Source organism: Myxocyprinus asiaticus, chromosome 34 (assembly GCF_019703515.2).
Source record: "Myxocyprinus asiaticus isolate MX2 ecotype Aquarium Trade chromosome 34, UBuf_Myxa_2, whole genome shotgun sequence".
In the NCBI taxonomy this organism is placed as follows: Eukaryota; Metazoa; Chordata; class Actinopteri; order Cypriniformes; family Catostomidae; genus Myxocyprinus; species Myxocyprinus asiaticus.
In genome coordinates, this window is record NC_059377.1 from 12,721,508 (window position 1) to 12,748,843 (window position 27,336).

The 27,336-nt window shown below is 37.3% G+C and overlaps 1 protein-coding gene across 18 annotated transcripts in view; it reads left to right on the plus strand.

Moving 5' to 3' along the window:
- Positions 1–157: 157 nt before the first annotated feature.
- LOC127425466 (alpha-tubulin N-acetyltransferase 1) overlaps positions 158–27,336 on the plus strand; it is a 30,130-nt gene continuing 2,951 nt past the window's right edge. Inside the window, exons 1-13 of one of the 18 annotated variants that reach the window (XR_007894622.1) lie at positions 158–495; positions 4,677–4,737; positions 4,840–4,931; positions 5,090–5,147; positions 5,254–5,367; positions 6,156–6,257; positions 7,467–7,512; positions 11,370–11,415; positions 11,982–12,056; positions 12,629–12,848; positions 22,050–22,153; positions 22,262–22,343; positions 25,028–25,163. Coding sequence is in view for 17 of the 18 variants with exons in the window: in XM_051671503.1 (XP_051527463.1) it covers positions 404–495; positions 4,677–4,737; positions 4,840–4,931; positions 5,090–5,147; positions 5,254–5,367; positions 6,156–6,257; positions 7,467–7,512; positions 11,982–12,056; positions 12,629–12,848; positions 22,050–22,153; positions 22,241–22,343; positions 25,028–25,346 (1,386 nt within the window). In the remaining variant the exon portion in view is untranslated. The other 17 variants (XM_051671511.1, XM_051671514.1, XM_051671505.1 and 14 more) reach the window with 17 other exon arrangements.

Consider the following 27,336-nt stretch of genomic DNA (forward strand, 5'->3'; position numbering starts at 1 on the left):
CCAAAGTCCAAAATTAAATCATCTTCATGTTACTCTTATTTTTTATTTTTCCCATTTACACGGCAATATTACGCACTTTGGAGTATTTGCAGGATTACTGCGTGACATTTCCTGCAGGCGTGTGTTTTAACAGCACTACGGCTGTAAATGTCCAGCGCTCTCCCCGCACAAGGGAGTGACATACAAACACAATTGGATATACACCGCTATAAATCTGTGCCTTTAAATCAGCAGCATACTGTTGAAGCGCCACTAATAAGGAGCTGATATTTGTAGTGCATGCAAGTGATGCAGTGAGAATCGATTGCAAATGAGATAATGTATGTGAATCTCTATCAGGCAGTGCATTAGTGGTGTATTGTCTTAAGATTTTAGATTGAGAGGAAATCCATCTGTCCTCACAATGGACTTCCCTTTTGACTTGAATGCGCTTTTCCCTGAGAGAATTTCAGTGCTGGATAACAACTTGACTGCAGGGCGGAAAGCGCATGGGAGGTAATGTATATATTTTAATGTAATCTATGATGAGAAAGGGCTGTAATCTATTGGGAGGTTTTGGACATTCACTGCTTTTGTCCTTGTGCAGTGTTGCTTGTACAGAGGCATTATGCATACAATGCTGCCATTAATTTTTTATATATTCTTGTTAAAAGTGTTGTACTAACACTAGCTCATGTTTTTCCTGTAATGGTAAACTGAATGTACCAGCAGCATTACGTCAGATGATGCAAATGTGGACCTGAGAAAGGTCTCAATATTAAATCTGCATTAATCTGGTTTAATCTGACATTGATTTAATCTGAACAATGCTGATTCAGCAAAACAGCCATGGACTTTACTGTAATTACACAATAATAAAGCAGAATATGATAGATAGATAGATAGATAGATAGATATACACAATATAAACAATGCATGTCTATATAGTTATATAGTAGCTGACTCTATACTCACCCTTCTATGCAGTTCAGATACATAGATAGATTGACAGGGTGATTCTCACGAAACCTGTCAAGACAATGTCCAGGTCATATTTAACCCAAAATAAATAAATAAAATAAATAAATAAATAAAATATTATTTTTTTAATATATACTTTACATTAAGAAAATAAAGCTTACATTTAGGACCTTTTTGGACCAAGAGTTTTTGCATTTTGACAAATTTTTCAGGACAATTAACACATTTTGCATGCACCATCCCCCCCACCCCCCGCCAATTTTTACATATTACAGTAACACATTAGGTTTCTACTATTTCAATTCATTTTCGGTGATGATTCTCATTACTGTAATGCAGTGGCGGGCCGTGCATTTAAAGTCTAGGCCTTCAGTGTGATTCATGCGATTAAGAATAAGACACCCTATGCCTTTGGGCATCATACATTATGTCACAGCTAACTAATAATACCAATTGACATTTTAAAAACACGTCCACGCACGAAAGCCCGAACTTTAAACTACACTTAATGCTCAAGCAAGCCTAGTTTTAACTGCAGCATGACTGTTTTGTGAAATGAACATCTTCCAAACAGACATTCAAAAATCATAATTTTTCATATGAATCTACCAAGGAGGTCTATAATACCTGGAAAAATCTATCTAATAATATTTGCGATATAAATGTTGCTTGCAATACATTTCGTTTCGTCAGGGTACACAGTTATGCTGCATTCCATTCAAGTTGGATGTGGGATATTCCTACTTGATATCTCCGACCATAAATGCATTTCATTCCCCGATATTCAGAAGATGGCTTTAAGGAAACAAAACTGCAATGCCCACGTTAGCTTAGCAGGGGTTTGACTCTCATTAGAGATGTCTCCTAGCAACCCAACTGATAAACAATGCTGCAGCGCTAGCATTTGTGCTACAGGTGTACGATTATCAAAAGAGATTATAATGTTTTATACATCTGTTTCTACAGGCGTTTGTTAAACAAGCTTTAATATCATGTAATGTGGAAATGAACTCATTTATCGATATTATTTAATAAAGTTAATGTTTATCACTTACTTTGTTTATCTTCCCTGAGTGTCGACATGTTTGTGTGACATCATGCCCCTGACTCTCGGCGAAATCGGAGTTGAGAATTTCTGCACGAGCCTACGAGTTGTAATTCTGACTTCAAGATGCACTCCATTGCACTTTTCCTAGTAGGAAGTTGTAAAATCCGACTTTCCGAGTTGAATGGAACGCAGCACTACTTTTCAAAACTTGATCTGACACTGAATGCTCAAGCAGCCTAATTTACACTTAGAAAACTCCTGATGTTGCTATAACAATGCAAAAAGAACTTACCAATTTACTTGAAGTGAAAATCAGTCCTCCTTTCCTGTTTAATAAATTAAGCAATCGCACAGTCATGCAGAACATCTGGGGTTTTAAATCCATAAGGATCTCTTTCTCAATGGCGATACCAGCAGTGATGATAGTCGACTCGTCAGCAAGATCTCGCACTCTTCACTTTCAAATTACGTCACTTAAAGCGTGATTGCGTCACTCAAGGCCAGCTAGAAGACCCTAACCAGGACATATCCAAAAGATCACACCCACCAAGAACAAATAAATCAATCTGATTGGCTGATGAATCTGACAATCTGACATTAGTTGCTTATTCATTTGCACTGTTGAGGGATTCTGTGGAAATTCTGAAGGCCTGACGGGGTGGAGCTCAGACTCACGCACTGCTTCGTCTTCGGACTTCGGGCATGCAATTTGTGAAACAGTTGTCACACTTTCCTTGTAAGAATCAAGGAATAAATTCTGACTGGATAAACTTTTAGTTTTTCTCTATTTGTTTGTAGATTCATTAAGAGTGGAAAGCGATTAAAAATACAAAGGCAAAAAGGTGATTGAGAATGAAAGGATGAAAAATATTTATTTATTTGGCATGTTAGGCCAGCAGAGAAGGATTTGCTGGCCCTGAGAAATCGCCACTGCTGTAATGCATCTGGATGTTTAACTTTTACTATGCCAGTTGTTTTTAATGCTGATTTTTATTGCTGTAACACATCCAGACATTTAACTTTTACCATTCCCATTGTTTTCATTGATGATTCTCATTACCGTAACACGTCTGGTTATTTTACTTTCACTATTCCAATTGTTGTTAATAATGATTCTTATGACCATAACATGTCCAGACATTTAACTTTTACTATTCCAATAGTTTTTAATAATGATTCTCATTACCGTAACATGTCCAGACATTTAACTTTTACTATTCCAATAGTTTTTAATAATGATTCTTATGACCATAACATGTCCAGACATTTAACTTTTACTATTCCAATAGTTTTTAATAATGATTCTCATTACCGTAACATGTCCAGACATTTAACTTTTACTATTCCAATAGTTTTTAATAATGATTCTCATTACCGTAACATGTCCAGACATTTAACTTTTACTGTTCCCATTGTTTTCAATTTTCAATGATGATTTTTATTACTGTAACACATCCAGATGTTTTTCTTTTACAATTCCCATTATTTTCAATGATGATTGTCCTTACCGTAACGCATCCGGATGTTTTAATTTTAGTATTCCAATTGTTTTCAATTATGATACTCATTACTGTAATGCATCGGGGCATTTTACTTTTACTATTTCTATTGTTTTTAATAATGATTGTCCTTACTGTAGCATGTCTGGATGTTTTATTTTCACTATTCCAATAGTTTTTATTGATGGTTCGCATTATCGTAAGACGTCTGGACATTTAACTTTTACTATTCCCATGGTTTTCAAATTTGAGTGATAATTTCTCATTACATTTATACGTCCGGGAGTTGTACTTTTACAATTCCCAATGCTTTGATTTTGATTGTTAATGATTCTTATTACCTGTAAACAGTCATTTTTCTACTATATTACAGTAAAAAAGATGCTGTTTGTACAGTACAATGATTTTTTAAATTTTTTTTAGATGAAAATACTTTACAATTTAAATAACATACAATTTTTTTTCACATTGCAGCAATGAGAATTGGGGGATAAAATGTGCGTAACTCCCATAAAAAATAAGGTAACAATGTAAAAAAGCTTAATGGCCATAAAATAGGGTTATTTTCTAAATACAAAATATAATTTCTAATTTGTTTATTTTGAATTCGGTGTAAAATAGGCCCAGGACATTTTATTGAAAGGTTTCATAAAAATCGCCTAGATATAGACTGATATACCAGCCAATAATGGGCTATTTTGAGATTATTGGCATTGGATAACCCTGCCTGTTTGGGTGATTAACAAAAGCGTTTGTTCCCCCCATGTGTTCGTTTAAAAGAATATATGAATAACCTTGTCAATATAAAAAACATTTTCTTTAGTGACTTTTGAGTAAAGTTTGTGTCAAATATATTTTAATAGAATTTTTAGCAATATTGCGTACATCTCTTATGCCATTATTACATTATTATGCAAATTATTGCCATTATATTGGCCATCAACCACCCAGCTCCCTAGATTCTGTATGTATCACCAATAAATAATCCCTTTCGTTCAACCACTAAAATGTATTGCACAAATACTGCTTAATTGCACACTGTAAAAAAAAGTTGTGCATTGTGGACATATGTACATTCATTATGACATAGATAATTGTAATCATACGTGCTAATTCTTTTGTACATTACTTATTTTTTTGAGATTTCTAACATACTTTATGTTCTCTAGACCAGATCCTCAGCTTCATATCGCCACGGTTATAGATGAGCTGGGCAAAGCCTCCGCTAAGGTGATAATGACTGTCTTTTGTCTTTGCCCTTGCATTCTAGAGTTTAAACTGTCAATCACTCTCAGTTCCAGTCTGTCATTATGTTTGTGTTTACAACCTCAGGCCCAGCAGCTACCTGCACCTATAACCAGTGCTGCAAAGCTCCAGGCCAACAGACACCATGTCTACCTCCTGAAAGATGGGGAGCAGAATGGGTACTGTCTCTCTCCCTCTCCCACACCTGTTCCTTCAGATTTAATCTATTTAGAAGTCAATAATACTGACCTTCCTTCCTGTTTTTCCATTTCCGTTACTTAAATACATCCACTTACTGGATGCTGTTTATAACAATCTGTGACTCCCTCTTTGGCAGTGGGAGGGGTGTTGTAGTTGGATTTCTGAAGGTTGGCAACAAGAAGCTTTTTTTACTTGTAAGTGTTCCTTCATTATTGACTCAGTAATTCAATATTGGCTGATTCAGTAGAGCACAAACTTTCTAAAGTACATGCATCAGTGTTATGTTGTAATTGTCCCAAGGACCAGCGGGGGGCGCATTTAGAGACAGAGCCTTTGTGTGTGCTGGATTTCTATGTGACAGAGACGTTGCAGAGACATGGCTACGGGCTCGAGCTCTTCGACTTCATGTTGAAAGTGAGTGCAGCTATTTGGGAAATAGCGGATTTTTAAAGAAATAGTCCACCCATAAATGAAAGTCTGTCACATTTACTCACCCTCATGTAGTTTTAATTCCATATGACTTAATTTCATCCATGGAACACAAAAGGAGATGTTTTGCAGAATGTACATGCTGCTCTTTCCTATACAATGAAGCCAGGGGCTCTTAAGCTCCAAAAAGGGGAAAGAAAAGTGCCATGAAATTTGTGTGGTCTTCAGAAGCCATAGAATAGCTTTTTGTGTGAGGAACAGACCAAAATTTAAGTCATTGTTTACTAATAATTTTGCGCTTTGTGCATGTTTTCAAACTTAGTGCATCAAGACGTGTCACACCAAGTTTGAGTATGCAGAAATAGGAATGGGATTTTTATTGAATAACAACTGAAATTTCTGCTGGTTCGTCACACAAAGTGTATTGTATGACTTCAGAAGACTTGGAATATACTGAATATAGACTACAATTATGGTGCTTTTTTTTTTACTTTTTGGAGCTTGGTAGTCCCTGGTTACTAAAAGCTTTTATTGCATGGAAAAGAGCAGTGTGGACATTATTCAGAATTTCTCTTTTTGTGTTTCGTGTCATACAGGTTTGGAATAACATGTCAGTGAATAGAACGTTCATTTGTGGGTGTACTTAAAATTGTATTTTATTTTTTTGTCCAAAAGAGAAGTTGATTTACAAGTCCATTTGCATTTTCTTGCCAAGAGCCATGTTTGCCTTTGTGACATATATTTTCCTGCTATCATATTCTCTCATCGAACAGCACAAACGGGTGGAGCCTGAGCAGATGGCATATGATAGACCCTCTCCTAAATTCCTGTCCTTTCTAGAAAAACACTATGATCTGAAAAACAGTGTGCCCCAGGTAGGATCCACCACTGTCTCACTTATTATACATGGTCTGAATGGTTTATGAAAATTTGCACCTGGCAGATGTTCTCCTCCTTTATACTTTGACCAAACCAGGTGTGACATGACAAGTTTTCATCTATACTGAAAGCAAAAATGCAGCGTTACGTAACACAGTCACAGACAATCAGAATGTGTTTAGTCACATACAGTGGCCCCAATATATGAAATCCTTTGCATTAGAGAACAAAAGATCAAACAAAGTGGCATTTATTGGAAAGAAAGATAGCATGGGCACACTTTTAATGCAAAATACTTCACAAAAAGAAGTTTGTTAGGTTTAAATTATAAAACAATAAATATATTGTTAAAAATGAACAGAGGTACAAAGTATTTGACAAACACTTTCTGTTTGTCAAATGTTAGTTGAACATGTTCATAGTTAATGTGATGAACTACACCTGTGGTTACTTTGCTAGTACACCTGTGTGAACTTGAGGGGAACTGATTTCATACTTCCACTAAAAATCACTGCCTCACCAGTCACCAGTTTGTTAAAAGTCATTGCAAAAATGGCTAAGAACAGTAAAATACGTTTGGAGAAAAGGTCCAGTATTGCTTGTATGCTAAATGAAGGCCACTATGTTCACCAGATCAACAAAAAAACCCAAACTGTATGTAGTCGCTAGTGACAGATTTGGGACTTTGTGCATACTTGTGGTGCCATTAGTGTTGTCACGACATAATATTCCTGTGTCTCAGCAGTGATTAGACATGTCTTTACAGCTCAATTTCCTGTTGCTTGTCACTTGAAGTGGCCGCAGATTTACATGAAAGCGATAGCTTATATCACTTGTCACTTTATCGTATCACACCTGATTAATACACAGTTTTACTCTCCTCTGTAATCCAAACTGTAATTTGTACCCTTGAACCCTTTGTTATATCCATACGGGTTTGAAAGAAAACATCTTTTACGTCATTGAATACCATAATACACCATCTTGCATAGTACCTATCTAGATGTAAATGAGGAAGACAGTGTGGATGTTTGTCTTCACACAACACAAATCCTTGTACAGTAGCCTTTTTTTGACAGATGAGGAGATATATCACCATTGCTAAACTCAGGATAGTTTTTTTGATGGACCCAATAAAAAGCTGAGGAATGACACATTTCTGTCTAACATGTCTTACTTTTTCCTGTCACCCTTGTTCTTCTCAGGTTAACAACTTTGTGGTGTTTGGTGGCTTCTTCAAGATTAGATCAGGTAATGCCTGACTCTTCTGTGATATGTGGGTTTGGAATGTTGTTCTGGGTGTGCGTCAGTAGAGTTCAGTTCAGTGAATGGGCGGCGCTGCATTTAAAAGTGTTCTTGAATAAAACAACCGCCCATAGTCTCAGTGCTTGCAAGGAGAGCATTGTATAGAAATTCCTCTTCTTTTTATTCTCCTTCTTCAATTTCTGAAATTAAAGGTGCTTTAAGAATTTTTCTGGAATATAACAAATAAAATGTCCCTACTACCTGACAGATATCACTAAAATGTGTCTTGAGAGATCACACTTGTATCTGTAAACAGCAAAACACGAGTTGGGGGGAGCGGCCCACACTTTTACAGCCAATCAGAAATGCTCTATTCCTGTGGATCATGTGTGTTTGGGTGTGCTGACATGTCTTTGTAGGGTGGGGCTTTGGAAAAAGGGCATGTCGCTGAAGTTCGCAACTTTAAAGGAATATTCTGTGTTCAATACAAGAGAAGCTCAATCGGCAGCATTTGTGGCATAATGTTGATTATCACAAAAAATAATTTTGACTTGACTTGCATTTATTTAACCCTTATATTGTGCTCCGGTCAAAACCGACTGATTAAATTTTTTTTTTCTTTTTTTTTTTTTTTTCTGAAAACTGTAGTTTATTTCATCCAGTTGGAATAAAATTCCATGACTTTGTTCACACAGGGAACCTGAACACACATTTTTATTAGATAAATTTCATAAAATTTTAGTGGTTTTATTTCACTTTGTTACACCTGTGGTGTTCCTTGTCTAAAGTGACCGGCCATTGGAAATGAATGGATTAGACTACAAAATACAGAAATATTAAGTGTTCAGGAGCATCCCAATCCTTTAGATGAGCACACATGTGGACGTCCTCGGACATGTGTGAACACACACACACACACACACACAAAGACACACAAACACACAAGGTGTGTTTAACGCCCTTTTGTGCATCATTTTTCCATTTACACGGTTTGAGGAAAATTTCAAGATCTGCTTATATTATGTTGTGTTTGGGCTCATTTGAATCAGGATAGTCAGCTATAAGTTACAGTATGTCATTGTCTTTGTTATATATTTGTTTCAGGAAGTAATAAGGAAAAACGTGACAAAAAGACACTCCTGTTTATTATGTGTGTCTGTTGGAATTTCACACACTAAAACTCACTGCAGTTTGGCCTCTGAGTGAAACAAATTTTCACATTGCATTTTACTAATTGAGACCTTTCCAACGATATATAACAGATGTCTATCTCATCTTTTTTATGTTTTACCAACTCTGAATATAATTGTTGTGATAAAAAATTGGCAAATTATGAGAACAAAACAGTTCTAATTTGTCAAAAAATTTAAAAAGCATTATTTAAGAATTGGTAGGATCAGCTATATGCATTGTAAAGACCAGATTCTAAGCTTTAAAATGACACCTGTTTTGTTTCGATCAAGCAAGTGGTTATTAATTTATTACATAATCATTTTGTTTTCTTCTGCAGGACGTCCCCCCCACTAGCCTGGTATGAGCTCAGTTCAATGAATCATTCCATCAGTATATTTTTTAATTTAATATGTTCAAAAAAGAAGTACAAACCTGTCTTATTTACTAAAAAGGAGGTTGATAAAAAAGATCTAATACATTATCTTGGGATAATATATGCAATATGAGAGATTTCCTAATAATCTTAGTGGGCTGGTCATTTTTGACTAGCACAAACGAACACAGCACAAGGATTTAAAGGTGCACTCAGTAATTTTTTCCTCATTAAAAAAGTTTGACTCCTAAAGACATGAATTGTAATTTTGCAATATATGTAGGAAATCATGAGCACTCACATTAAAATGAAGACTTCGGTCATATCAGTAACCTTATAAAAGCTGTTTTATTCTACATGGAGAGGGTCAACACATGGGGGATGCCATGTTTGAATCACATGACCAGCCGAATACTACTCTCTTAATCTCAGTAACCTTCCTGTTATTTGACATTTTCACTCACTGATTAAAGTAATCATGGCTAGGGGGCCTGGGTAGCTCAGTGGTAAAAGACGCTGGTTACCACCCCTGGAGTTTGCTAGTTCGAATTCCAGGGTGTGCTGAGTGACTCCAGCCAGGTCTCCTAAGCAACCAAATTGGCCCGGTTGCTAGGGAGGGTAGACTCACATGGGGTAACCTCCTCGTCGTCACTATAATGTGGTTCGTTCTCAGTGGGGCGCGTGGTGAGTTGAGCGTGGATGCCGCGGTGGATGGCGTGAAGCCTCCACACACACTATGTCTCCGTGGCAATGCGCTCAACAAGCTACGTGATAAGATGTGCGGGTTGATGGTCTCAGACACGGAGGCAACTGGGATTCATCCTCCGCCACCCGGATTGAGGCGAATCACTACGCGACCATGAGGACTTAAAAGTGCATTGGGAATTGGGCATTCCAAATTGGTTGAAAATGGGGAAAAATCCCCCCCCCCCCCCAAAAAAAAAAACAACAACAACAACAACAAAAAAAATTAATCATGTGAATACTACATTTCTACAATGGCATCTGAAACTGAAAACTATTGATTTTAAATGATGCTGCATCCAAGCCACTAGGTGTCACTGTAAGTCCAAGATGACACAAAGACAAAAAATACTGAGTGCACCTTTAAAAAATAAAAAAGCAAAAATCCTGATCACAGCAAGGGACTATGGAAGTGAATGGGGCCAGTCCATAAACGTTAAAATACACATAGTTTCAAAAATGTAGCCACAAGATGTAAACATTATACATGTACATGTTAACATGATTTTAGTGTGATAAAATTGCTCACTAACCGCATCAGTGCTAAGTTATATCCAATATTACAACTTTGTTGTCATGACGACACAATGTCGGTAAACCCTATGAGCGATTTTATCACACTAAAATCAAGAAGAACAGAGATTTTATCACACAAAAGTCATGTTAACACTTACTGTATAATGTTTAAATCTTTTAGATATACTTTTTAATTGTTACGGCCGCATTTACTTCATTGGAAGTGCCTCACTGTAACCACGATTGTTGCTTCTTCTTCTTCTTTTTTTTATAAATGAGGGACAAGTCAAAATTATTTTTTGTGATAAACAATGTTTTGCTCCAAATGATGACGATTGAGCTTAACTTGAATTGAACCCAGAATATTCCATTAAATTAGCCTGAACCACTTAACAAACAGTTGCTGCCTTGCAAGCACTTGCATTATTTTCCAGAAATGCACATCTAGTTTAATAAGGAACTTTATTTTTATTTTTTTTAAAAGTACTTGCTTAAGAAACGTTCCTGATTTCATTATGAACAATTCATCGGTGCTCATTTTTCCAAAGAATATCTTGTTTTTTCGTCAGTATGTAACAACATGCTCTGTTTTGGCTGACATCACCACGCCCTCTTTTTTTCAGCCCTTCCACTCAAAAAATCATGTCCTTTTGACTTGATTTTTATTTTGGATTGTACACAATAAAAATCAAGTCAAAAGTACTATTTGTTTCCTCATTGGATATCCTGTTTCACATATTTCACATGTAGGTTTCTCAAGTAATACAAGAAAATTCTGTATTCAGCCTCTACATTTAAAGTATAATGTATTTACTCATTCAAGCTGCAGCGTGTTATTCTGTTTTCTATATAATGGTATGTTAGTGCCTAAGCAAAACCATTTTCTATGTATATTTACATGTTTATTGAAATGACTCATCAAGCCCATATTGGTAGTGTTTAGATTTTGTGGTTTCTCTTGAAAGCGTTTAAAATGTGAAGCCTTTGCAAACAACTCAAAATATTCATTGTTCTGAAATGAAGTCCAAGCATTTTTGTCTCACAAAAATTCTCCCAGGGACGCCTCCCTCCCCTGTAACGGATCAGGGGATTTACGGATTCTTGTAAGGACATTGAATATCTTTTATTCCCTACCCCAACCATACCGTAACTTCCCAGTTTATCCCTTTGGTTTATAAGAACATTTACTGTATTATATTCTGGTATTCTTCCTCTATTTCTCCACTTAGACCCCATAACATCTGCCCATGATAATATGTCCCTTTACTCCCCTCAAATCACTTATGAACTCACTCCTTTCCAAGATCCCTTACTGTTCCCCTTTGCAGTCCAAATATAGATAAGTACTTTGTGTTTTTCCCAAAGTGCAGTGGAATGATAATAAATAAATGCATTATAGTCAAACATTTATGGGTATGACTGTGAAGAGTGCTGTTCGCATAGTTTAATTGCCTGTTGTGTATTTACAGTACATACAGTGGGTTTTACATATCTTAAATATTTATTCTTCATTTTACGTCATAACCTTTCTTTGTTTTACATTTTTCTATTTATTTTCTATTTAAAAATGCCAGATTTTCCATGTGGACCCCACTGTAGATAGACTCATTTGTACTCAATCATACTGGTTGTTACTTGCCAATTTGTGATCAAAATGCTCTTTTTACAGCAGTCCAATTGAGAAAGGTTCCCCCAAAAAAGCCAGAGGGAGAGATCAAACCATATTCACTAATGGAAAGGGAAGGTGGGTTACTCATAGGCTTCATGTTGTATATTTAACTTGTTGGCACAATACAGGCCTCTAGTTTAGTAGCTGACATTTACACTGCTTAGCTAAATACTGACATCATCCAGCCACTATAAAAAAAGTGTTAGCTGGAAACACTCACAAAGGCCTCCTTTTATTCATTAAATGTCTTGGTTTGGTCTATTAACCACTTTTAAAAAGAGCTTTTCAGTGAAAGCAGTATTGTTGTTGTTAATCCCATCAATTTGAGCCATATCTAGGAATGAGAAAATCATAGAGACTTGGGTGTCTGCTCTTTATACCCATAGCAGCCACCCAGAACTACCTTCCAACCATCCAAAACAGAAAACACCTTAGTAATCACATAGCAAAATCTTGGTAACTACTGTACCCAGAACACCCTAGCCATGAGTTTTGCACAAGCAAACACCACACAGATTTTTTTCAGAAAACTATAAAAATCTATTTTTGACACATATAAGTGTGGTAGTCAGGATTAGAGTATCCAAATCCAGTCACCTGTTAATCAGGCCTAGATATGTGATGACATCACTTCCCTTTCTTTGCAGTGGTCCGGGAGGAGCAGAGGGCTCTCCCCTGGCCGTTTGTTCACCCCGTGGGCCCCCCCCACTCTCCCCCTCTGCTTCCATCATCTCTGCAATCCCGTTCACTCAGTGTGGGATCCTCCCCCAGCCGGGCCCCTCTCCGCCCCGCCGCGGGCCCTGGGCTCCAGCAGGGTCAGACCCCCTCTTCCCAGCTCAACGACAAATACAGAGCAAAACGCACCAGGTACATCTCCCTGACACCAACATACTAGTCTAAATTAAGCCGTTTGCTTGCAAATAATTACATTGCGTCCTTTTCACTTTTTCCATCTGGTGTTTATTTTGGCAAATGAGAGTGTTTGGTTGAAGGCAGTGTCTCTGTGGGAATGAAAATGAAGAGACACTGAGGTCGATCATGTTCTTTATGAGCCACTTCCTGTGTTAAATGAGTGCATGGCCAACTTGGCGGCAGGAATGTGAATTCTGCTCATTAGTGCATCATTAGTGTATCACTGTGTAGAGCATAGAAAGGTCAGCTCACTGTCTGTTTGTTCTGCAAACACGTAAGCCTTCTTGACCAGAGGTTGCGCAACAAAGGATAACTTTCCGTCACTTGCAGACTAAGTTGTAAATTTCCTGTCATTGAAGATTTAAAAGACTAACATGTTCAGTGAAACTGATACGTTCTGTTTTTTTACATTCAATTAACTCGGTCAAAAAAAACCCGATTGATTTGAAAATAAAAGGTTTAGTATACAAATTGCCATGCCATTGTTCAGTATACTGTAATTTTGTAATGCTGAGTTACTTTTACAAATTATTTTTGTGTCTTTAATTTGTAGCCAAAAAATGTTTCGCAACCAAAACCCAACAATGATTTTCTTTGCTCAGAATAATTTTTACTCTCAAAACATTTTCCCGATTGTGTCTGAAAATGTTTTGCTTGCAAAACGATTTTTGCAAGCACATCAAAGCACCTCTAAAAAAGTTCTACCCTCAAAATTGTTTTCATTTGTCAAGTCAAGTAATTTTTATTTGTATTGTGCTTTTCACAACACACATAATTTCAAAGTTATTTGGCTGATGAAGGCTGCAATTAATTTATCTTCTGTTCAAAAGGGGGTCACTTATTTATTCTTTATTTTTTATTTTTTTCACATTTTAGAACAATAGTAAAGTCATCACAACTATGGAATAATAGAAATGGAACTATGGGAATTATGTAGTGACTAACAAAAATCCAAAATAAACCAAAACTATGTTATATTTTAGCATCTTCAAAATGGCCACACTTTGCCAAGATTTTGCAGACATGTACTCTTGACATTTTCTCAACCAACTTCTTGAGGTATCACCCTGGAGTTCCCATCTATATGCTGGGCACTTATTGGCTGCTTTTCTTAATTATTCGGTCCAAGTCATCCATTTCAAAAACTTTTAAATATATTAAATATTTATATATTAAATATATTAATATGTTGGCACAATTATATTTTTGAACGGTAGTGTACATGTATTCCATTTTAAAAGTGTAGTCCATCCTTTGACCAAGGTGATGCAGGCAGAGGTCAGTAAGGTGCACTGCAGTTCGACTGTAAGCTTGTGGCAGATTAATTTCCGATGGAGTCCATCTTAAGTCCAAGTTTCAGGCAGTGTCCAGTGAAGTATCCCATGTCTGACGGTTGGTGCTGGCAACAGTTCATGCTCTGTGAAGTCCATCGTAGTAGACTGAAGTGATATCTGGCTGGCACAGGCTGCAGTTAGTCATCATCACTCAGCAACACGTAGTAGTGAGAGTCTGACATCAGAAAGGACTGGAGTCGGACATCAGGCAGGACCAGAGCTGGATCTTGGCAGGCTCTGGTAACCTCAGTATATGTATCATGAGGTTAAGACAGGGAAACAAATAGAATAATATTAGCATTGATGCCATTCAGGATTATAGAATTCCTGTTCCGGCTGACCTAACTAATGCAGCAGTTGATAGATACATTAGGTGTATGCCTGGCTGAAAAGATGAGTCTTTAGTCTAGACTTAAACTGAGAGAGTGTGTCTGAGTCCCGAACCATCTTTGGAAGACTATTCCATAGTTTAGGAGCCAAATACTGTACTACTGTGTTGCGATGGAATACTTGGTTCAGTCAGAGCTTTATTCCTTACTAATGTATCCACAGTACTGAATAAACACTTAGGATTATTGTGGTTATTTTCTATTTGTTGCTAAAATATGCAGACCTGGCAGCTTTTAGAGCCTTTCTGTAGCTAGAGAAACTATCATTCCATGCACCACAAAAGACCTCTAATTTTGTACTCTTCCATTTGCGCTGCTCTCTTAAGAACATGAGTGTTAACATTGGACCATGGTGAGGGGTTTTTCTCTTTTATTTTCTTTAATCGAAGGGGGTGACACTATCAAGAGTGCTAGAGAAGATTGCATCTATATTTTCTGTGATTACATCAAGTTCTTCAAAATTTTGGGGTTTACTGCGTATTTTAGACAAATCTGGAAGGTTATTAGTGAAGCTATCTTTAGTGGTCGAATGAATAGTTCTACCCGATCGAAAATGTGGCGTAGATTGAGTTACCTTTGCCAAGCGCAGCATACAAGAGATGAGGTAATGATCTGAGATGTCATCGCTCTGTGGCAGAATTGCTGTATTATCAACATCAATTCCATATGACAGAATTAAATCTAGTGTATGATTATGGTGTTGAGTTGATCCTGTCACATTTTGTCTGACCCCAGCAGAATTGAGAATATCAATAAATGCTAATCCCAATGTGTCATTTTCTTTATCTATGTGAATCGTCACGATTAAAGCTCTATCAACAGTAACCACTAGATCTGACAGAAAATCAGCAAATTCTCGAAGGAAATCAGTATGTCTGGTGGTCTATATACTGTAGTAAGAACAAAATATGACAGAGATTTTTTATTTATATCTGACAACGTCACATTAAGCATTATCAGTTCAAAAGAATTTAACTTACATTCTGACCTTTGAGTAACACCAAAAACATCACTTTTAAATTGTAGCAACACCCCCTCCTTGACATTTCAGGCGAGGCTAATGTTTTAACAATAACACTGGGGAGTAGACTCATTTAAACTAATATATTCATCCGGTTTAAACCAGGTTTCAGTCAAACAGTGCAAATCTAAACTATGATCTGTAATAATTTCATTTACAATTAGTGTTTTGGATGAAAGCGATCTGATGTTTAGTAGCCCTACCTTCATATGATGTTTATCTTTAATATTTTTTTTTTGTTAATTTCAAGTTTGATATCAAATTTTGTTTTTCTAAATGACTTAGTGAGGGTTTTGTGTTTGGTAGTTCGGGAAACAGAAACAGTCTCTATATGATATCTAGGATCTAGGATACAGTCTCTATGTGTTTATGTGACCTGTGTGACGTCTCAAGGCAGCTAGCAGATGTTCGGATTAACCAGTTTGTCTGCTTCCTGACCTGGGCCCCAGTTAGTCAAACAATATTACTATTAAGACAATGAGCCAAATTACTAGAGAGGAGAGTGGCACTTCCTTGGAGGGATGGAGTCCGTCTCTCTTTAGCAGGTCAGGTCTACCCCAAAAACTCGTCCAATTGTCTATAAATCCTATGCTATTCTGTGGACACCACTCAGACATCCAGCCATTCAGCAACACTAATCTACTATAAACCTCATCACCACGATGAGCAGGGAGGGGACCAGAGCATATTACAGTGTCTGACATTGTTGTTGCAAGTTCACACAACTCTTTAACATTATCTTTAGTGATCTCCGACTGGCGAAGCTGGACATTATTAATGCGACATGAATAACAATCTTAGAAAATCTAAGTTTAGCATTAGTCAGCACTTGTAAATTTGATTTAATAATAATAATAATACATTTTATTTATAGGCGCCTTCCACGACACTCAAGGTCACCTTACAAATAGAACACAAAAAGACATCCTTGAAAGCATCAACAATAACAACATTAAGCAAACAATACTATGATGTACAATAAAACATTGGAAGATACAAAGTATGAACTCAATGCATGCCGTCATAAAAAAGCCTGTTTAAAAAGGTGAGTTTTAAGACGAGATTTAAAAGTATGAAGACTTTCACTGTTACGAAGTGAGGGGCAGTATACTAAAGGCTCTAGACTCCATAGTGTTCAGATGACGAAGAAGATCTAAGGGTACGAGTAGGTGTATAGATATGAAAAAGATCAGAGACGTATGAAGGAGTACGATTATTTAAGGCCTTGTAGGTTAGATGCAAGATTTTGAAATCAACTCGGTACTTAACCGGAAGCCAATGCAAATGTTGAAGAACAGGTGAAATGTGTTCAATAGAGGGGGTTCTAGAAATGATTTATGCAGCTGAGATCTGGACCAGCTGAAGTTTATGAAGAAGTTTGGAAGGAAGACCAAAGAGGAGAGCATTGCAGTAATCAACACGTGATGTAACCAGTGCATGAATGAGAATGGCAGTGCTGTTCAATGTGAGAGAGGTACGAAGACGATTAATATTACATAAATGAAAGTATGCAGAGCGAGTTATATTATTAATATGGGCTTCAAAGTATAAAGTGCTATCAAGGACGACACCCAGACTCTTAATCTGTGGTGAAGGAGAAGCAGTGGACTGATCAATAGTCACAGAAAAACAAATCAGTTTTTGCCAAATTAGATTTGGTACCTACAAGAAGAGTTTCGGTTTTACCACAATTTAATTTGAGAAAATTAGATGAGAACCAGTTTTTAATTTCAGATAAACAGCTGGACAGAGAGGGCAGAGGAAGGGAAGAAGTGTGCTTTGAAGACAGGTAGAGCTGAGCCTGAAAATTGACACCATGTTTCCTAAATATATGACCAAGGGGCAGTAAATAAATAATAAATAGAAGAGGGCCCAAAACTGAGCCTTGTGGAACACCAGTGATAACTTGTGATGATTTAGATCTAAAATTTTTGAGTTGTATGAACTGAGTGCGACCAGAAATGTATGATCGAAACAAAGATGGGTGTGCCCGTAATTCCTGAGACCAGCCTGTCTAGGAGGATGTTATGTGAGATCGTATCTAAGGCTGCACTCAGATCAAGAAGAATAAGTATAGACAGCTGACCAGAATCCACAGCCAATAGCAGATCATTAATAATTTTGACAAGAGCGGTTTCCGTGCTATGATGTGGACGGAAACCCGATTGAAATTGTTCAAACAAATTATTAGCTGAAAGATAATCATAAATCTGAACTGCAACACTCCTTTCCAAAAACAATTAAATAAATGGTAAATTAGAAATAGGATAAAAATTATCAAAATTAGTAGGATCTGCCCCTGGTTTCTTGAGTATTGGGGTTATTGAAGCAGTTTGGAATGATATAGGAACCAAGCCAGAAGACAGTGAAGAATGAACGATCTCAGTGATTAAAGAAGACAGAGAAGGTAAACATGCTTTAACTAAATACGTTGGAAGAGGATAAAGTTGACAGGTGGTGGGTTTGGATTTCCGAATAATAGAGGATATCTCATCAACAGTTGGAAATTGAAAGATAGAAAATGCTGAAAGTGGTAGTTCGAAGGATACTGAGTCTGACAGGCCACAACCATCATTATTTAAAAGTATTTGCTTGTGAATATTTCAATTTTCATATTAAAATAATCCATAAAAGTGATACATACAGTAGTAGAATACATATGTGATGTTAGAGACTTGCCTCGGAAAAAAGAGATCTAGTGTTCCCTGTCCTAATTAGATTAGTATAAAATTCAGATTTCACTTTAGAGATAGCATTCTTATAATGTTGCATATGATGATCATACAATTCTTTATGAATTTTAAGACAGGAGTATACGAAGGAGCAGAGTAGGTAAAAGAAACAGTCCGGGTTTTCAAAGGGGCAAAAACGTCTAAGATTTCATGAAGTCCATCGTTATAATAGGATACCAGGTCATCCACAGTCGATAAATCAACTTTGCTAGAGAAGGTGGCAAGTTCATCAGCGAAGACAGATCAATAGTCTTTATATTGCGAAATGTGACGGATTGACACAAGTACTGTAAGGCTGTAAGGTGGGCATTAAAAGACAACAACAAATGATCAGATATGGACAAATCTGAGACAGTACAGTTATGAGGAGTTATACCAGAACAACAGATAAGGTCAAGAATGTGCCCTTTGGAATGAGCAGGAATGTTTGCATATTGCTGTATACCAAAAATATCTAGACAAGTTAAACATTCCCTTGTACGTGTACTAATAGTATTATCAATGTGAATGTTAAAATCACCCAATAAAATCACATTTGGAGACATAGAGCATAAGAGGGTTATAAACTCATTAAAAGTCATTAAAAAAGTTAGAATCGGTCTTGGGAGGGCGGTATACAGTGGCAAGGATATTGGGAATTGACCCATTGATTTTAAGAGCAATGGATTCAAATGAAGCAAATACGGGCAGAGTTATATGGGATACTTTCCACTTCTCATTGTAAAGTATCGTGAGTCTCCCTCCCTGACCGAGACGTGGGGTTTACAAACGTGTGTGAAAAGTGTGTGTGTTGCTCGCTGTACTTATCGCATCCAAAACAATATGTATAGGCTTCTCTTTCTCACTGACCTCCACTAGCGTTCAGATGCGTGTCTCTAACACATTAATCTTCTCCATCAGCCTGACTAATTCCTTTCATTTATCACATGTAAATCCCTCACTGCTGACGGATGAAGCTATCATAAACATGTGGCATGCAGTGCAAGTAGCAATAACGTGTGCTGATGCCATGACTTACACAATTGTTTGTTGTTGTGATGCTTCTTGGGCAGCGTGGGTTTGAGATCGATGTGAATCCCTGACGCAATTGTTTGTTGTCATTATGGTTCTTGATCAGTGGTGATTTGAGATCGATGCAATAATCTGTGTAAACACAGAGGAGAAAACGGTTGCAGGCGGTTAAATGCATGCAGTTTAATTGGGATAAAAATAGAAAGTGGATGCGCGTGGAAAAACGCACGCAGTTGAGAGAATAATGCGGAAAAAAAATACATGCTGAAAAATGGCAGAGATTAAAGATTAAACGCTGAAAACAGAAAGATAAGCAATGCTAAAAAGGCTAGCAGGCTACAAACACAGACTCGAGCTAGGCGTTTGAAAATGTTTTGCTTGCAAGCACGTCAAAGCACGTCAAAAAAGTTCTGCCCTCCAAAAAAATAATTTTGTTTGTTTGAAAACGTTTCGCTTGCAAAATATCTTTTGCCAGCACATCAAAGCACGTCAAAATGTTTTTTGCAAGCACATCTAAAACATTTAGCCCTAAAAACATTTTTTTCATTTGTGTTCAAAAACATTTTGCTTGCAAAACATCTTTTGCAAGCATGTCAAATGCAGGTCAAAAAAAGTTTCGCACTCAAAATAATTTTTGTGTTTGAAAACCTATCGCTTGCAAAACATTTTTGCAGGCATATCAAAGCACCTCTAAAAAAGTTTTGCCTGCAAACAATTTATTAGTGTGTGTTTGAAAATGTTTCACTTGACAAGACGTTTTTGCTAGCATGTCATAGGGTTTTGCTTGAGAGACCTTTTTTCTTGCTCTTTCCAACTGGGTGGGAGTTTACTTCTTTTTCCTATTAGCATCCTTAACTGTGGGAATGTTTCTAAAGGAGGCCAATGCAATAGACCAGATTCCTTACTTTTCATCTGACAAAACGTCTGAAAAATGATGGAACATTTTCATTAATACAACCTCTGCACTTACTTCTTGTAGTAAATCTCTAAAAATGTCCCTTATCTCTCTTTCTTCTTCTCTTTCCTTCATCTCTTATTATAACATACTTATTTTATACATTAACCTCCCTAATTATGACGTGCTCATTGTTTTCATGACTCCCTCTCTGATATTACACCTCTTTTGCTCTATGGCATTCATTTGATGAGTTTGAACTTTTGTTTCCATTTAACAACACACTTTTTCTGTGGTCTTTATCTCTTTTTCTCATTCTTCCGCTTTATTTCTCTGTGCTAGTTCTTTAAATAGATCTAGACTCAGCTTTCATTGACCCTTAATTTTAAATGTCAGTGTCTTAAACATTGATGTGGTTTTTTAACTTCTTAGCTAGATCAAATTAAATATGATTTTGCTTTCTGCCTGAGTGTCTGAATGGCAACATTTTCTGTAAAATGATGATTTGATAATACACATTTGTGATATAAATTGAAATCTTTTTGGCCCTTTTCTGTACTCTTTCCACTAAGAAGTGTTTTAGAATATAGACAGTACTCGGTACACCAGAGAATTGGGTTTTTACAGATAATTTTAGTATAGTCTTCCTCAACTGTTAAACATCCTCTGTCCTGAGCACTTTGAGCACCAAGTAATAAAAGTGGTTGAAAAAACGTTTTTCTTTATTAATGGCATATCAAGTAATTTTAAGGAATGTTCTGGGTTTAATATAAGTCAAGCTCTATCGATAGCATGTATGGCATATTTTTGGCATAGAAAATGAGAGTGAGACCAGAATAGGAATGTTTACATAGAGAAAAACCCACCCACAGGAATTACGCCAGTAATGAATCAGAGATTCATCCGCATAAAACAGTAGTCCCACCTCAACAGCTTACATAACACACAGATTTGTTGGGAAAAATTCATATGAGTGCTTTAACAAAATTACAAGCTTCAAATTTCTGCTTTTAAACCCCCTGAAATGCTTCGCCTCATAGACTTCCATTGTAAGTACACAACATTAAGTACTATTTTTGTTTTGACAAACTGATGGATGAATCTAAATGATTGTCTGTGGTAATCAAGAACATGTCACACATGCTGTACATAGAACTGAACTTGAATGAAACCTGCAACATTCCTTTAATTTGTCATTTACATATTAATTTAACAGAATATATTTAACTTTACATCATCAGACTAACTTAACAGAATCTGCCATGTTCTGTTTTAGATTGACACTAAGTCTTGACTTCATGGTCTCAGATTTGATGCAACTCAGGATCACAGTTTTGGTCTAGATGTCTGGTTTTAGTTTGATTTTAGTCTGGACTTTAGTCTTTGGCTCAGGGCTCTGGTCTTGACTTACAGCCCTGATGTCCAAAAAGAAACCTGATGTTAATAAATAGCCTACCATATTAGTTGTTCTATATTAGTCTTAAGATCAAAAATCAAACTTCATATTACACAATAATCGCCCTTGTCCTCACTGGAATTTGTTTTTATGCGGTGTTGTTTTACATTTGCGTTTGCACTTATTTTTAATCAAGGTTTTTGTTATTTATTTTTTTTCTATCATAATTGTTTCATTTTTTCTATTCTTTTTTTATACTACATTCACCCCTTTCTTTTTTTTATTTGTCCTGTGTTTCCCTTGTCTATTCCTCTCTGCCCTCCATCCCACCTCTGTCCTCTATCGCTGTTGTTTGTCCACTTTCCTCATATCCTGTAGCCATCAGGGTCTGGTTGCCAGGAGCAACCTCTACAGTCACCATGTCAACAGCCAAGACCTCGGGCAATTATTGGCAGAACAGCAGAGCTCCTTGAAGATGCCAGGTAATGCACCGTTTAAACTATTTACCATGACACAGCGTGAAGAGTTACGACAGCCCGCAGGAAACCACATTATTAAACCATTCGTAGCTGTCGTGTGTGCTTCCTTAGGGCTGAAACCAGAGCTCTGTGAGAGGGTGTGTGACATAGGGGCAAAGGCAGATGCAGTGGAACACAAAAACACAACAGGAAGGTCGGATATATCTCACGTAACCTTTGTGAGAATTGGTGATGGTGTTCTATTATTTGCAAATTGTGTATTGGAAACAAAACTACTGAAGGCATTAAACGGGCCAGGGATCCATAATGGGGTAATTACTAGGCCTCCATGGAATCTACTCCCACAGAATTCCTTGTTTGCATGTTTGTTAGTAATGTTTGCTAGGGCCATAAGGCTACAATACTATTTTTAAAAACCCCTAACAATAACTATTAAACTTTGACAAATGTCCACACTGTTTATGCTACCCTAGCATGAAAGATGCCATAAATCATGCTTAAACTTTTATTTTTGCTTAAAGGTTCTGTTAGCAGTGTTAACCATTCTAGAACTTCCATAAGATTAGCCTTTGAATTAGACACGCCCCCTCTTTCCTAAGAAACACACACACAGATATGCTTGTTATAATCAGAGATTGAGCAGGAGAGTATCTCAATTTCACAGGTAAGAAAAATAAATATGCAATTTGCTGACAGCAAACCTAAACAGTTACACTGACCTTGTATAGCTACTAGGACACTAGTTGTCAAAAGCAGCATTAGCAAAACAGTGTTCTAATGTGACAAACAGACAACTCCTAAACTGACGCTCTCGGCTATCTGCTGCCCATATATGGGCTGCTCTATAAACAGGCAGAAAGTGCTTCAAAGTCTTTTGATTCGCTAAACAAAGACTCTGACCGCAGCCCAGCTGTTTTACAGAGCCTAGCACTGTCAAAGAGACAGGTGTGATATTTCATGGCACCTATTACAATGATATCTGACAGTTAATCAGGGTTTCTGTTAGCTGGTAAATACTGGTTTTTGACCATTAAAACGTCCCAAGATAAATAAAAAAATTGTTGGAAACAAAACATCCATCTACCCAACAACTACAGCCGCTTGTCCTATGTAGGGTTGTGGGTAGTGCGGGCCGAAGACAGGAAAACACCCTGGACAGGTGGCCACTCCATCACAGGGCAACACACACAGACATACACCTTCACACTCTCACTCACACCTACGGGCAATTTAGAGTCCCCAGTTAACTTAACCTGCATGTCTTTTGGACTGTGAGGGAAACTGGAGCACCCGGAGGAAACCCACGTGAACACGGGGAGAACATGCAAACTCCACACAGAAAGGCCCAGTTGAGCTGGGCTCGAATCCGGGACCTTCGGAAACAAAACAATTTGGTGAAAATATTAACACTAAGCAGACATACACAGATGAGCTAAAACATTATGACCACCTGCCTAATACGCTGTTGGTCCTCCACGTGCCACTAACACAGTGCCGACCTGCCGATGCATGGACTTTATCAGACCCCTGAAGGTGTCCTGTGCTATTTGGCACCAAGACGTTAGCAGCAGATTATTCAAGTCCTGTAAGTTGCGAGGTGGAGCCGCCGTGGATTGGACTTGTTGGTCCAGCACATCCCACAGATGCTCAATCTGATTGAGATCAGGGGAATTTGGAGGTCAGGGCAACACCCTGAACTCTTCATCATGTTCCTCAAACCATTCTTGAACAGTGTGTGCAGTATGTCAGGGCGCATTATCCTGCTGAAAGAGGCCACTGCCATCAGGGAATTCCATTGCCATGAAGGGGTTTACCTGGTCTGCAACGATGTTTAGGTAGGTGGCGCGTGTCAAATTGACGTCTACGTTATAAATGCTGAATCTAAGTACTGATCATCGTTGTCCCATGTCCGCCAAACATTTTGAGTGGTCCAAACATCATCTGCAGCCTGAAACTGAACGTTTGGTTGGATTTTAGGATTGAATGCACTTAGCTGCATAGAAAGCTATTGGATGCTCCCTTGCTCCTTATTTAGTGAATTACTTAACCTCCGGTTAGTAGAGTTCGAAATGCACCTTATTTTCATCCTAACTCCATATAAAGTTTCTGAAAGCAAAATTTTTCAGCTTTTGAATGAACCCATTTATTCTCAATGTGGAAATGAATAAACGTTTATCATTGATTTGACTGTGTTGTTATTATTATATTACATACTATGCATAGTCCATCACATTACAGCGAATAATAAACACCGAAATGAGATGACCAGATTTTTTCCAATTTGTCCGGCAAACTTTATCATTCCCAGACACGCTGACTTATGGACCCAAGCTATATCTAAGGGCCAGAATATCATAGAGACTTGGGCTCTTTTTGGTAAGCAACCACCTAGCAACACCCTAGCAATGCCCTGGCAACCACCACTCACATTTTCTTCAGAAAATTTACAAATATAGTTTATTAAATATTTTTATTTAAATATATTTGATCATGCTTTCAGTTACCAACAAGAGTGTAGTACTCTGATGAGTTTAACACATATTTACTGCTATCAACATACTGTCCGCCACAATTTGAACATAAAATGTAAAAAGAGTGTGCAGATTCTGTGTGGGCCTAGTTAGGATGCGAAAAACAGCATATTCATGTTACTACTTAAGTCATTTTCTTTTATTTTGTTGTAATAGAAGTTTAATTACAGGTGTCATTAAATTTCTCTGCCATTCAGATGTCTGTTGCTTCCTTACTCATGTGGGTACTCCACTCTTCTCAGCCTTTCTTTTGCCACTTGGTCTTGTTACTTTATTTTTGTTATACCCTGCTGCTTGTTTCCCATTTCTTTCTCTCCATCCTTTTTTTTTTCATTATCTTTCCCAGACCACATCTTCAAGTCCAGGTTGTCTCCCTTCCAAGGACTGCTGCCCCAAAAAAAGATAATCAGCAGGGCCAGACGTCCATAACACCCTTGGAACAAAAAGGAGAGCTAAGCAGTGAGCTTAATACCAAAGCACCAAATAACAACCTCAGGACTGGCAGGGTTCCCAGAGCCGGGGTGGAGGACTGTAAGAAAGACAGAACAGCTGAGATCGAGAGAGGCAGAGGAAGATGCGGATGGTCTTGGACGGTTGAAGAGAGCCGCTATACAGCCCAGTGGGTGCGACAGAAACAAGAGTATCGCAGCACACAGCCCTGGTGAGGGGACGTCGTAGGACAAATGTTGAGGAAAATGAAGGAATTGTTGGACAAACGGCACGCTAAAAATGAGAATAAAGAAGGGTAAAGGGATATTGAGAATTTTATTAAAGCACAAAGTGGAAAAAAGCCCTTTAGTCTTGCTGTAAATTACTGAAACTAAGTACAGTAGCAGAACTGTGTGAGCACTATTAGACTTGAGGTTGTCAGACTTTCACTTTTTAAATTTTTTTTTATTTAAAAACAGAAAAATAATATTATTAAATATTTTTAGCTATTAATTTTATGCCTGCACTTTTATAATCACAATTTTATAATCTGATGATGTTCTTTTTTCAGAAACAGCTCTATGCAAACCTACAGAGATTTTTTCACAACTAATTTTAAATAAATAGATGAAAATATCACTGCTCTCAAATATCACAAGTATTTTTACTATCATAATTTTACAGTCAGAAAGCATACTCATTCTTGCACACAGATCAGTCTTTTACATTATTCCGTTGGGAAGGTCATTAAAATTTCAATGAATCAATAAACAACCAGATTAAATCCTTGGAACACATTTGACAAAGACATTAGTGAAAGTTTCACTTGGCAGCATGTCGAAAATAATGATGCGTGTTTGAGTGTCTTAGTCTCAACGACTGGGCGAATCTCAGGAAATCCAGGTCAGATTTTGCCCCAAATTAAAAAAAAAACAAATAAGAAATTGTATTTTGGATAAAGAAAATGAAGCCTACTTTTAGTGCCATTTTCTGATTATTTTCATACAATTAAGCGTATTTTCACTCCAAATTCTCGTTAGAGTAATGAGTCAGGATATTTTACTGTGTTACGTTTTTTCTAATTCTTATTATTCTCAATGGTAATTCTCGATATTTTTTTTTTTTTTTTAACTTTATCCCCTTTTCTCCCAATTTGGAATGCCCAATTCCCACTACTTAGTATGTCCTCGTGGTGGTGCGGTTACTCACTTCAATCCGGGTGGCAGAGGACAAGTCTCAGTTGCCTCCGCTTCTGAGACTGTCAATCCACGCATCTTATCACATGGCTCGTTGTGCATGACACCACAGAGACTCACAGCATGTGGAGGCTCATGCTACTCTCTGCGATCCACACACAACTTGCCACGCGCCCCATTGAGAACGAGAACCACTAATTGCGACCACGAGGCGGTTACCCCATGTGACTCTACCATCCCTAGCTACCGGGCCAATTTGGTTGCTTAGGAGACCTGGCTGGAGTCACTCAGCATGCCCTAGATTTGAATTCATGACTCCAGGGAATTCCAGGGGTGGTAGTCAGCGTCAGTACTCGCTGAGCTATCCAGGCCCCCGGTAATTCTCGATTCTTAAAAAAAACTAATATATTACATTACATTATCTGTAATTTTTTTACTGCAATGCATACTGTATACATAATTAAAGGCAGTACAAAAAATACTACCATGATGTAGAAATACATTAACATTTAAAGGAAAGTTCACTCAAAAATGAAAATTCTCTAATAATTTACTCACCGAACTCTAAGATTTTTAGAAGAATATTTCAGTTCTGTAGGTCCATTCAATGCAAGTGAATGGTGACCAAAACTTCAAATCTTTACAAAGCACACAAAGGCAGCATAAAAGTAATCCATTCGACTCCAGTGGTTTAATCCATTTCTTGTAAACCGATTCAATTGGTTTTGGGTGAGAAACAGATCAAAATATTTTTTTTTTACTGTACATCTTGTCATTGCAGTCTCTTGGCACGATCATGATTTCAAGCTCGATTACACTTCCACCGCTTGACGAATGCGCAGAGCTCTAGATGGTGTAATCAAGCTTGAAACCATGATCGCAAAGGAGACAGCTGATGTTAAGATTTAATGTGAAAATTGAGTCACATTTTGGTCTGTTCTCACCCAAAACCGATTGTATTGCTTCTGAAGATATTAAACCACTGGAGTCATATGGATTACTTTTATGCTGCCTTTATGTGCTTTTTGGA